General features: G+C 52.2%; 1 protein-coding gene across 1 annotated transcript in view; it reads right to left on the bottom strand.

Moving 5' to 3' along the window:
* LOC132023746 (2'-5'-oligoadenylate synthase 3-like) overlaps positions 1–9,521 on the bottom strand; it is a 44,783-nt gene extending 35,262 nt beyond the window's left edge. The window contains 6 exon segments of the mRNA XM_059409896.1: positions 687–1,025; positions 1,448–1,601; positions 3,211–3,449; positions 4,454–4,635; positions 6,305–6,587; positions 9,050–9,521. Of these exon segments, the coding sequence (XP_059265879.1) occupies positions 687–1,025; positions 1,448–1,601; positions 3,211–3,449; positions 4,454–4,635; positions 6,305–6,587; positions 9,050–9,226 (1,374 nt within the window). The 5' untranslated portion in view covers positions 9,227–9,521.
* Between the last annotated feature and the right edge of the window lie 3,279 nt (positions 9,522–12,800).

Below are 12,800 nucleotides of genomic sequence, written 5' to 3'. Positions count from 1 at the left end.
CCAGGGCCAGATGGGGCCTGCAGATGTGCTCTGTTGGCCTGTTTCAATCAACCCACCAATCCATCCATCCATCCATCCATTCAACACTTATTTATGGAACACTCAAGTGTACCAAGATATGGGAGTATATAAAAGGTCCCAGCTCTCCCATAATTTATATTCTAGCAGAGGGGGGAGGAGGGAAGGACAGTCAGCAGACAACAGCTCCCAGAAAATGCTAAGAGCTGTATGGGGGCAAATCAGTGAGGAAGGGGGACCAGGGGTGGAGGGGAGGTTGTAATTGTAAATTGAGCAGTCAGGCCTCTGTGAGAAGGGGACTTGGGTCCCAGACTTACAGGAGAGGCGGGGAGGATCAGAGGAAGAGCCTTTCAGAAAGAGACACCAGTGTGGTGTAAATGAAGGTCAGAGAAAGACCCAGGACCAGATCCTACGGGCCGTGAAGCCATTTCTCTCTGTGAAACTGCAGAGGATTTTGAGCAGAGGAGGGAAGCGGTCTGATTATGGTAATAGCAGTTTAAAAAACTATCGTTAATTTTTTTTTAAAAGCTGGAACTCAGATATACACCTCGGAGGGCGGCAAACTCCCCTTCCATGGATGTCCACCTGCCTGCTGGCCCTCGGTTCCTTCCCCTCCTCACTGCGGAGCCCCAGGACAGTCCCATCAGTGTCTCCCCCCACAGACTCACCTTACTGACTCTCGAGGCCTTGTAGACACACTTCTCACGAAGGCGACTCAAGATGACATCGATGGCCTTGCTGACCTGCTTCTGGAACTGGGGGTTTGGTTTCAGGTGGTCCTGGACGAAGCGGTCCAGGTCCTTGGCAGCAATCTGGGACAGATCCGAAGCCGCCCCCCGCGTGGAAGGGATGATGCTGGCTGCCCCCGAGGGGCCAGGAGCTGGGCCTGAGGGCCGCCTGCCCCCTGTCCTGGGGCACACAGCGTGGAGACTGTGGTTCTTCTCAGGGGGCCTCTGGGCAGAGTCTTGCTGGATGGGGTGGGGTGCGGCCCCAGCACGTGGAAGGCCCTGGAAGTGTGTAGAAGGAGTTGTCTTACAGGCATAGAAGTTTCCCCATCCCTTCTCTCACCAGCCCCCTCCCAATGGACAGTCAGGGTGACTGAGACTCAGAGTGGGGAAGCGGGAGAACCACTGCTAGCCCATAGGGTGCCTTTGCACATATTAGAAAAGGATGCGCTTACAGACGGGATCTGTTCTAGAAAGAACCCCTGTTCAGGGGGGACACGGTGTGGCCAGCAGACAATAAGCTCGTGCACACAGAGGTGTTCCTCTAAGCAGGCTGGGCTTGTTCGCATATCCACGCCCCCACTCCCCACTCTGTCCCCCACCCCGAGGGCCCAGCGCCCAGTGGATGATGCTCAGGAAACACTGCGCCCCTGAAGTAGGTGTGGCTTTACACCTAACAAGGATCCCCAGAGCCCCTCACTCACAGGCCCCTTCCAGGGCTGCACGGCGCCCCCTGCCGCCTGCAGAAAGCACGGGCGCTCGTAGCAGGACCCTGCCTCCTGGGCCAGTATATCCCAGCGCCAGGCTGCACCGTTCCCCACATCCCACGTGGGGTCAGCTGGGTCCAGGATCACAGGCCTGCAAAGCCAGAGGGACAGGAAGGTTCTGGTTAGTACAGTGGTCAAGATCGGGGCTTCTGAGGTCAAGCCGAGCTGGTGCCAATCCCCGCTCTTCTACTTCCCAGCTGTGGAACCTGGGGTCAATGACTTCCCTCCTCTGAGCCCGTTTCCTTTTGTGCAGAACGGGGATGATGGGCTGTTATGGGCTGTTATTAAATTGCGGCAACTTAGATACAAGTCCTCAACTCTAGATGCACATTAGAATCGTAAGACAGAAGGGTTAGGGTTACGGTTAGGGTTAAGGTTAGCCATCTCTTTCCTCCACATGCTTCCAACTGGGCATGCGCACAGAAGCACACGTACAAGGGCGGCTCCTACCAGCCCTCTCCTAGCAGAAACCACCCGATGTCCACCATCAGCGCACTGGGAAGCGGAGTGTGATAAATCCCCACAATGGAACACGATTCAGCCGGCTGAAACAATGCATGGCAATCAACAACACACACAAAGATGCGGCAGAACCTCACAAACTTAACATTGAGGAAGAGAGGCCAGACACAAAAGCACGTGCCCCCTGATTCCCTTTCAGTAAGATTTTAAAATAGGACTGGGAGGGTAACAGTCAGAATGGGGTCACCCCGGGGATGTCACTGAGCAGGAGAGAGGAAAGGGAAACTCCTGGGGCGTCCGAAATATTCTCCCTTGACCTGGTGGTGTTTTTCCCTGGACCTTCGCTTTATACTAAGTCAACAAAACAGGCCCTTTGGATGGGTATGCTGTGCGTCGCTAAAATGTTCATGTACACAGTATGTTCACACAAGAAAAGTCTTTTTTAAAAACTGCCCCAAGGGGTGCCTGGGTGGCTCAGAGGGTTGGGCGTCTGCCTTTGGCTCAGGTCATGATCTCCAGGTCCTGGGATGGAGCCCCACATCGAGCTCCCCGTTGAGCAGAAAGTCTGCTTCACCCTTTCTCTGCCTCTCCCCCGCTTGTGCTCTCTCTCTCAAAGGAATAAATGAAATCTTTAAAACAAAAACAAAAATAAAAAACCTGCCCCAAGCAGGGAGCCTGGGTGGGTCAGTCAGTGAAGCATCTGCCTTCAGCTCAGGTCATAATCTTGGGGTCCTGGGATCGAGCTACCTATTGGGCTTCCCGCTCCGCAGGGAAATCTGCCTCTCTCTCTGTCCCCGCACTCCTCCCTGTGCTCTCTCTCTCTCAAATAAATAAAATCTTTAAAAACAAAACTGCCCCAAGGGATTGCAATTTCCCTCTGGGGCCGGGTCCGAGGGACTAGGAACCCCGCACAGTCGGCGCCTGGCTCCGGCCCCCACAAAGGCCCGCAGGAGAGGAGACTTTTTTTTTTTTTTAACATTTTATTTATTTATTTGACAGAGATCACAAGTAGGCAGAGAGACAGGCAGAGACAGAGGAAGGGAAGCAGGCTCCCTGCTGAGCAGAGAGCCCGATGCAGGGCTTGATCCCAGTACCCTGGGATCATGACCTGAGCTGAAGGCAGAGGCTTTACCCCACTGAGCCACCCAGGCACTCCGAGGAGACTTATTTTATCATTGCTAATGATCTCCCGTGGCCCCCCAGCCCAGGAGAGTGGGGAGGGGGGTGTGGGGAGGTACCTGGGTCTCTCGAGCTGCTGCCTCAAGAAGCAGCTGACCGCAGTGTCCTCAAAGCCATAGTGCAGAGTCCAGAAGATACACAGGTGCTGATACTGCTGGATCAGACCCAGCACCGTCCGCAGGCCTTGGGCCAGGCTGAAGGCATTCTTCCCGCAGCCCTGCTCCCAGGCGAAGATGGTCAGCAGCTCCAGGGCATAGGCTGGAGGCAGCACCTCTCTCCTCGCCTCCTCCCGGCACACCTGTGAGAGGGTGACGCGGAGGGGAAGGAGAGAGCTTTCTGCAGAACTTGGCTGAATCGCTCAGTCTCGGGACCGCGGAGCCCGCAGGCTGAAGCCGGGGACGAGAGGCTGGGTTCTAGGAGCAAACTGATTATTTCTCAGCCGCCCCCACTCCTGGAGCTTCAACCTCCAGCTCCTGGGACTGGGAGCAGTCAGAGAGAGGCTAGCAGGCAGTGTGAGGCTGTTACTGATTCCCCCAAATGAAAGCATTGCAGAATTTGCCCGGGGTCAGAGGGCAAGTCAGTGGCTGAGCAAGGGTGGCTCTCCAGCACCTCCTCATACCAGACTTGCTTTAGGATGAGTGGTCTGGCACAAGGACCAAGCTACGTGCCCTACGATTTTGTGGGGCTGACCCCTCCTCTCCAGGCACAGGCTGGGCACTCCTTCCTCCATACACAAGGGTCTATCCACAAACATGAATATTTGGGAGGGAGGGTGTTACTCCTGAGGCTGTACAAACTCCACGTTACTTCATACCATACATAAAATATTCCAGATAGTTTCAAAGCCTTGAAACCACAGGAAAAGAAAAATCTTAAAACCTTCCCAAAGAAAACATGGGAGAATGATTTTAGAAAGTCAGGATAGGCAAAGCCTTCTTACACGAGACACAAAGTACAAATCACGTAAGAAAAAGATGAGGGCACCTGATTCCATTAAAATTCCAACATTTTCTGTGACAAAAGACCTATGAACAAAGTGAAAGTACCAGCCTGGGATTAGGAGAACAGATTTGCATTATATCAACGCAATAAGGATTTGCACCCAGAATATATAAAGAGCTCCAACAAACCAACAACAACAAGACAGCTAATGTGGTAGAAAATAATAAACAAATGACAGGAACAGGCAAGTTCCCATAAAGAGACACATGAATGGCTGTGAAGCCTAAGAAAATATTCTCGCTGGCATGAAATCACAAATTCAAACAGTCACGAGTGCCTGGTGCAAGGTGGCAGCCTCACCTGGCGGTACCAGTGCTTCACCAGCAGGATCAGGTTCTTCACCTTGGCCGGGCGAGTGTTCACAAAGTTCCTCCGCAGCTCTGAGAAGCAGGCCGCATGCTCGCCGCCCTGGCAGCCACTGTTGAGGAGGGTCGAGTAGACCTGGGGCACGGGTTTGACTTTGACGTTGGAATTGAGTGGCCCTGAGGGTGGGGGGTGCTGTGAGTCAGGATAGGTTCTGAGGCACAGGATGGAGACACGGGGCGGGGGGGGGGGGGATTTGGGGGCAGGGGATCCACAGCATGGGAGTTTGGAGGATGAGGAAGAGAGCCTGGAAGTTCTCAGGAGACTGAGACCAAAAGGAGGAGTCCCTTCCTTCCAAACCTAGGGCCTGGCTGAAGCAGGGCAGCAGTAGGAGCGATGCTTCTGGCTGGGTTGGGAGTGCCTAGAACCTCGCAGTTCTTCCCTCCCTGAGGTTTCCTCGGGCAGTGCTAGAATAATGCACGAACATACCTGTAATTAATCAGTGCCTTAGGGAAAGGAAATGAAGCTGGAAAAGTAGAAGGCAAAAGGTCCTGATGCTTTAGCAGCGAGCGACGGCTAATATGTCTGGTGCGCCCGACACGCCAGACAGGCACCGGGCTGAAAGTTTCACGTGAGTCCCCCAGAGCCCCACCAAAACCCGATCGGGCAAGTAGTCTTCACCTCATTTCACAGGTGAGGACCCCAAGGCACAGAGTCACTCAGGACTCTTCCCAAAGTTACATAGCCGGCCAGTGATGGAGACAGGATGGGAACCTAAAGCGGGCCAGCTTCACAGTCTGCGCCTTTCCCTCCACAGCTTCCCGTGGGCCCGGCCTGGGAAAAGTAAGCACACTCCATAATTTCCCAGGTTCCTGACACCGCCTACTTGCTGTGTGACTTTGGGGGAGTTACTGTCTGTCTCTGTGCTTCAGCGTCCCTCTTGGTGAAAAGGAAGCTAAGACAGTACGGGCCCCAGCAGTTTGTTTGGAGGGAGATAAAAATATCCAAGGTGCTTGGAATAGGGAACCATTTAATAAGGAGTAGCTATTATGATTAATCTTTATGTACCAAGAGGGTGGGTGTCCAGATGGGGGAGAGTGTGGCTCTGTGCCAGGACCTCATAACTGGAGAAACTCAAGAGGGCTATCTGCAGGGGCATCATGGTTAATAATAATAATAGTGGAAAATGGGAAGGAGGGGGAGGGGGGGAGGGAGAGAGGGAGGGGGGAGGGGGAGGAGAAGAAGAGAAGCAAGCCGTCATACAGCCCCACCATGTGCCCGGCACTGTCATCCCATACATGAACACACACAGTCTTTCCAAAACTCCAGAAAATGGATAGCTAGGGTCCCATTATTATTAACCCCATTTTACAGATGCGGGCACAGGGGCTCATTATTATATTACATCAGGCATGGGGATATTAGGAAGGGGAACGCAAAGATCACATTGATGCTTTTAAGATAAAAGACAAGACTTTGCAGAATTCTGGCCTTGTCCCCAGCCCCCTACTGCCCCCTACATGCGCCCTATGGGCGCATGCCTCTTTGCCTTCTCTGGGGTATTTGTGGAAGAGCTGAGCAGCACAGTTCTAGGCAGTGGCTGAAGGAAAGTTACTGCTTAAGCGAGGGCCAAGCATCTGGACACCATGACCCAGGAGCAAATGGGCTTTTTTGGCCCAGACTCATTATGGGCAGTGAGGACACCAGAGCCCAGAGACGGTTTCCCAGGCCACACAGAAGGTCGGGGGCGGTAGGCGGGGGGTTGGGGAAACAGAGCCCAAACTGGAAGCTCTGTCTTACTCCTAATGATCACACCCCCAAGCCTAGAAAGGGCCAGGCACCCCTCACCCAGAGCGTCAAAGGCCGGCACCAAGTTGACATCCATCCAGTGTTTAAGGTCCAGGGATGCCAGGCGGAACCGTAGGACCCCGGGCCTGTCCTGCCGAGGAAACTCGAAGCTCAGGCCGTGGATGGGTTTCTGCCACCAGGATTGTAGCAAGGTCTGCAGCTCGCTGAGGATCTCTGCCCGGCGAACACGCTGATCCTCAAAGCTCTTGAAGCAGGTGAGGAAGAGGACAAGTTCGGAATCACAGCCACCGCTCAGAGCTGTGCCCCGGCCTTCGGAGCCTCCCTACAAAGAAAGGGGAGACCGTGGGCACACGGCTCCTGGCATTTGACGCCACGCAGAAAGGCACGTCGAGCACAGCCGGCCCTGGGTTTTTGAGAAAAGCCAACTTCATTTGCGAATCCTTCATTTCTAAATGTTGGCAACCGATGTCAACCGTAGTCGTGAGTTCAAAATTTTTAAGTTTTTTAAAAAATGAAAACCGTCGGTGAAACAAATTCTGTTTTACAGAACACATTTGTGACCTTTGCCTGGGATGTGGTCTGGAGCTGTGATAGGACTCCCTGAATTTTCGGGACTTTTCTGACAGGTGTTTCTTCCTGTAAAGCTGTCCACCGAAGACTCCGGAAGGAAACACACACGATCAGAATCGCCCCCCTGTCAAATGTCTGCCAAGCCATAATTTCACTTCCAAGCAATACCCCTGATGTGATTTCCTTGTGGTTACACAAGACAGGGAGGTTCGGTGGAGTGAGTTGAGTAACAGCCAGAAAAGACCAGAAAAGCCCTCCAGGGGCACCTCCCCCACCAAGCTGGGATCGCTCATTACCCCAATGGTATCCCAGTTCCTTTGTCGCCAGCTCCTCACATCAGGGGCTGCCAACCAAGGGGTAACAGGGCAGAGCAAAGAGAAATATGGCAGACTGAGTTCTTTTGCATACAATCGTGTCGTGGAGGCTCCCTAATAAGCCTGGGAGAAACGTATCACCATTGCTCTCACTTCACCAAGGAGGAAACGGAAACGAAAGTGCAGGGCAGGTTGCTTACCAACTCCCCGCCCAGAGTGCTTTGAACTCAGGAGGTCAACTCTGGGAGGTCCGAGGTCCCGCTCCAAGCCTACATTCTTCCTGTACCCCTCCCCCATAGATTAACTCACTAAAAAATACTGTTTATTATGAACATTTTTAAACCTTCACAAAAGAAGAAAGGGTTGTAAAGAAGACCTTTGCCACATTAATTTGACCCCTCTTTTCTTCCTTATGCGATTTATTTATTTTTTTAATATGTTATTTATTTATTTGACAGACAGAGATCACAAGTAGGCAGAGAGTCAGGCAGAGAGAGAGGAGGAAGCAGGTTTCCCACGGAGCAGACACCCCGATGCAGGGCTCGATCCCAGGATCCTGGGATCATGACCCGAGCTGAAGGTAGAGGCTTAACCCACTGAGCCACCCAGGCGCCCCTCTTACACGATTTAAAAAGAAATTTCTGCCACTGTGTCATTTCATCTTGAACATGGTGGTCCCCAATGGGGGGCTGGTGGTGACATATGTCCCAGGGGACATTTGGCAATGCCAAGAGACGTTTTTGGTGGTCCTAGCTGGAGCAGGGGAGCCCCTTCATGTTGGCCCTGGGGGAGGGGTGTCTTCTGACAGGACTCCAGAGGCCAGCCACGCCTTCCTTGCTTTCTGGTCTACCTAGAAGTCCCCCCGCTCATGTCGCACATCTTACCCCCGCCCTGGAATCAGCCATTCTTCCAAGGAGCCCCTTCCGCAGGGAGCAGCATCTCAAGACTGGAAAGGTAGCCCGTAGCCCTTACCTACTTCACCACGGCCTCCTTCAAAGCCTGGAAAGATCAGAAGGCCATAAGCTACTTTCAGCCACGAGAGCTATTTCCAGATTTTCCAGGGAAGTGAAGGATGCCAAAGCTTTAGAGGTTCCTAAATTCTCGCTCCAAAGAACTTCTTCCTGTCCACCTCCAAGGCAGAAATCTACCTCCACATCTCACAGGCTTCAAGTCTCTCCTTCCCCTTCCCTACCTCCCAAGCCAAGCCTCAGCCCTAGGAAACCACCAGCTGTTCTGGGGTCATCTCCCTTCCCGGACAAGCTCCAAGTCCCCTCTACTCCAGCCAGCTTCGCCTGATGCAACCCTGGTGCCCCTGAGTTTGTGCTGAGAGTCTCGTGGGTGACGCCCGTCTCCTCCCTGAGTCTGTGGGCATCCTGAGGTGACAAAAAGTGGCCCGTGGCAGTGGCTCACCCACATCCAGTCCCAGTTTCTCAAGTCCTAAAACAGGGACAATAATCCCCACCTCACTGAATGTGAAGATTAAGCGAGATGACTCATTTAACGAGACGATTATTGTTATTGGGTAGTTTCTCAGTAAATTAGGCTATTATGGCTATTATAGCTGTTATAGAATACCTGTGATTCTGCACCCTTAGGATCCGGTTGTGGTGTGAGGACTGGAGTCTGTCTGGACCAGGTGAAGCACTGAGTGAGTCCATGAATTTTGGATTTTTTACAAGCGCCGAAACATGATTTCGTCTCTGTGCCTCGGTTTCCCATGTGTCAGGTGGGGTTAATTGTCCCTACCCGGCGGGGCTGTGATGTGCTGTCTATTTTCAGGGCACTTCCAACAGCGCTGGCGCATAGCGCGTGTGTTGTTTAAATCGAAGCCCAAGGTAATGCGCCAAGGATTGCTCCTGTTTCTAGGTGACACCCCTCAACCCTTCCCCAAGGCGCCTACCTTGGCGATTTTCAGCACCCTCCAAGGCTGGGCAGCCGTGCGGCCCCCGCGCTCACGCAGTGAGGCTGCCAGGTCGCCCAGGGCGCGCCGCGCAGCCGCCAGGAACTCGGAGGACGGCAGCAGGTTGCGGGCCACCAGGCTGTCCAGCGCGGCGGCGGGGGTGTGGTACACGTCCATGGCCCGGCTCAGGTACCCTGGTGCGCCCCGGCTTCCCTCTCTCGCTCTGCGCGCTCCCCGGTGCCTGCAAACCCCAGGCCTCCTGGGCTCTGCGCGCAGAGGCCGGGGGTGGAGCGGCACGGTTGCCCCAGCCTGCCCACGCGTCCCTCCTTCCCAAGCTCGCGGACATGCCACTCCCCTCCCGCTTTCAGTTTCATTTCTTTTCCGCAGCTCCGGACTTTTGCACACACTTCCGCCTTTCAGTCCCAGGCCTGGTTTCTTTTTCTCCGCCTCTGGGCTTCCAGCACTGGGCCCGCCTCCCCTGGACCCGCGCCCCCTGCCCCGCCCGGCCCCCAGCTCCTGTGAACCGCGCACGCCTGAAGGAGACGCCTGGGCAGTAGCAGGTGCACAGAGCGCAAGCGCTCTCGCCGAACCACGGACCCTGAGCATTTAAGAAACGTGCAGGATTCACGGGAGGACGAGATCCCCTGGCAGGCTCCCTGGCTGAAGGAGGCATTCCAAACATCCCCACTAACAAAGAAGACATGCAGAACAGGTGTCCCTCCTGCTTTTCGTCCACTCTCCCATTGAGTTCTCCCAACAATCAGGATGTAATTGTTATTCTTTTTTTTTTTTTTTTAAAGATTTTATTTATTTGACAGAAAGAGAGATCACAAGTAGGCAGAGAGGCAGGCAGAGAGAGACGGGGAAGCAGGTTCCCCGCTGAGCAGAGAGCCCGATGTGGGGCTCGATCCCAGGACCTTGAGATCATGACCTGAGCTGAAGGCAGAGGCTTAACCCGCTGAGCCACCCAGGCACCCCTGTAAGTGCTGTTCTTATCATACCCATTTGATGGAGGAGGAGGTTAAGGTACAGAGAATGGAAGCACCTCGGCCAAGGTCACATACATAGCTGGAAAGTTTTCAAAAGATTTTATTTATTTATCTGACAGAGAGAGATCACAAGTAGGCAGAGAGGCAGGCAGAGAGAGAGAGAAGGAAGCAGGTTCTCCGCTGAGCAGAGAGCCCGATGCGGGACTCGATCCCAGGACCCCGAGATCATGACCTGAGCTGAAGGCAGAGGCTTAACCCACTGAGCCACCCAGGTGCCCCATAGCTGGAAAGTTTTCAGAATGGACCCGAACCCAGCGCAAGTTATCAGTACTAGTAGCACTGTGTTCCCACAGGAGCCACCTCCTCCTAAATAGTGTATACATTTAATGCAATTTCAAAATGTTTAGAATTCCATTTTTTTTTAAACTTCAAGTGTATCATTCTGGAGTCGGTCTGTAAGAATTATTTTAAGGAGGAGAAAGGAGGAAGGAAGATCAGCATAGAATGATACCTCACACAATACTACATTTTACGACATTATAAAGCTACAGGGGGAGTTAAGTCTCTTTGGGGACCTGCACAAAACGAGGTGGATAGAAAGCTGCGAAGAGGAGACCTGAATCTACCAGGTAGCTCATTGATGTTTCTGTCTTCATGCCTGTCTTCTCCCTTTCTGGTGGCTTGGCTGTTGCTCCTCTACCCAGTGGACCAGAACCTGAGCTCATTCCCAGTGCATCTCCCCCTCCCTGTCACTCAAAACTTCACTAGTCCTCTGTCTCATCACTCAGGGTCAGGGATATACTCTGATTTGGAGTGTATCTCCAGCAGCAATGAATGTTAATGAGGACTTCCTGAAGTCTGCCTTAACCTAAAGGAAACAGAGGATGAACTTCAAAGTTCATAGTGAACCAGAGGAAGAGGTGCGAGACTACCACTGTGTGCACCGGGTTTGTATTTTGGGGAGTGAGTGGCACATCCCTGGGAGGTATTCAAGTGTAGGAAGAAGATGGTTTTCTAGGTTTGATGTTGTGGAGGGGTGTTGGGGGGCTTCAAGCCAGGTGCCCTCAGCCATAGAGCCCTGGTTTCATGCTCTCCCATCCATTAGTCCTCTTCTTGATTCACAGGTCACTTTAGAAATCCCCCATGGGGGGGGATGGTATTCTGTACACGCCCGCTAGATTCTATCCAAACGAAAGCAAAGATTGTGCGGCTCACTCAATGGATTAGAAATCAAGAAAGGTCGCCGTCAAGGGACCAGAACATTTGAGGGATGTTGAGAAAGGAGAAAGCAGAGGGTCAAAATTTTGGATGAAGATGGTGGGCTGCTCACATCCACAAGCCTTCAACTACTGCCCTAGACTCCAGAAATCACAGGGAAGGGATGAAAAAAATGTACTTCTGTTGCTGGACCCTGCGTGGAAGCACCACTTGTGAGCAGAAGCTGTGAGACCCCTGACCCAGGGGCAGGACGGAATGGAGGAGGAGAACTTAGGTCTGAAACACGGAAGGAAGGAAGCGCTTCTGCAGGTTGGGGAGGGCTCTGCGGAGCTGGAGGAAGGGAGACTCAACGGGGTGAGCAGGGAGGGCTTTGTGTGGGTGGTTGGGAGCGCTAACTCTGGTCTTCAAAGGTGAGATTACTTTAAAATTCCTCTTTTCTTGAGGTGGGGGACCTCAGCATCAATTCTGGACCTTCAGCTTCATACCACACGTTTCCTCCCTTTGCCAGCCCTTCTGGCTGCGTCCTCATCTCTGTGGACTAAAAGTTACTTTTCTCAGTTTCATTTCCTTGCCAGGAAGTGGGGTAAGACCTCTGAGAATGTAGAAATGTGTGACTGAGGCGCTGTGATTTTCATCTGATCACTTCCTTCCTCCTTACACACCTGCCCCTTTGTTTCTAAACCTCATGACTTTGTGTGCAGGAACCAGCAGCTCAGCATACCAGCGCCTAGAGCTTTCTATAACCCTGGGCCGGCTGGCTTTGCCAGAGCTTAGCAGGAGAGACATGCTTATCCAAAACGCTTTATTATTTTTGCAAGAAAATTGTGGTCATAGAATAATTCAAGTTTATTGCACAAAATTGACAAAGTCAGGGGCGCCTGGGGGCTCAGTTGGTTAAGTGTCTACCTTCGGCTCAGGTCCTGATCTCGGGGGGGGGGGGGGGGGAGGTCTGCTTCTCCCACTCTCTCTGCCCCTCCACCCCCACTTGTGTTCTCTTGCTCTCTCTCTCTCTCAAATAAATAACAAATAAAAATATTTAAGAAGACATTTAGGTCTTCCAGGAACCAAATGCCAAAATATAATTAAAGAAAGCATACTGAGTACAGTAACATAGAAACAAATATGTAAGACTAATATGACAGGACATGAGATATGTACACAGTGAAAAATTATAATAGTTACAGTGTCATTAAAAAATCAGTGAAGAGAAACTCCAAGTTCATGGATGGCGGTCTCACTAGAACATCGATGTCATTTTTCCTAAACTTATTTATATGATTCCAATCCACTGCCTCCCCATATTTTGGGTGAAACTTCATACATTGAGTGAAAATTAACATAGAAATAGAGAGGGCCACGGGAGGCCAGGGCTTCCCCCCCATATAAGATTTATTTATTATTACATTTTAATAGTAACCATGATTTCCAGGAGACTCTCCCGTGGATTTACAAAGATTAATTGCTTTCACTGTTGGAAGCAGAATAATTGAGATAAGTGCATTTGGCTAGGAAAAGGGAAAAACATTTTGAGTTTAGATTCCAAC

This window comes from Mustela nigripes, chromosome 8 (genome assembly GCF_022355385.1).
Source record: "Mustela nigripes isolate SB6536 chromosome 8, MUSNIG.SB6536, whole genome shotgun sequence".
Taxonomy (NCBI): Eukaryota; Metazoa; Chordata; class Mammalia; order Carnivora; family Mustelidae; genus Mustela; species Mustela nigripes.
The sequence above is the reverse complement of the archived record's forward strand: the minus strand, read 5'-3'. Positions and strand labels throughout refer to the sequence as shown.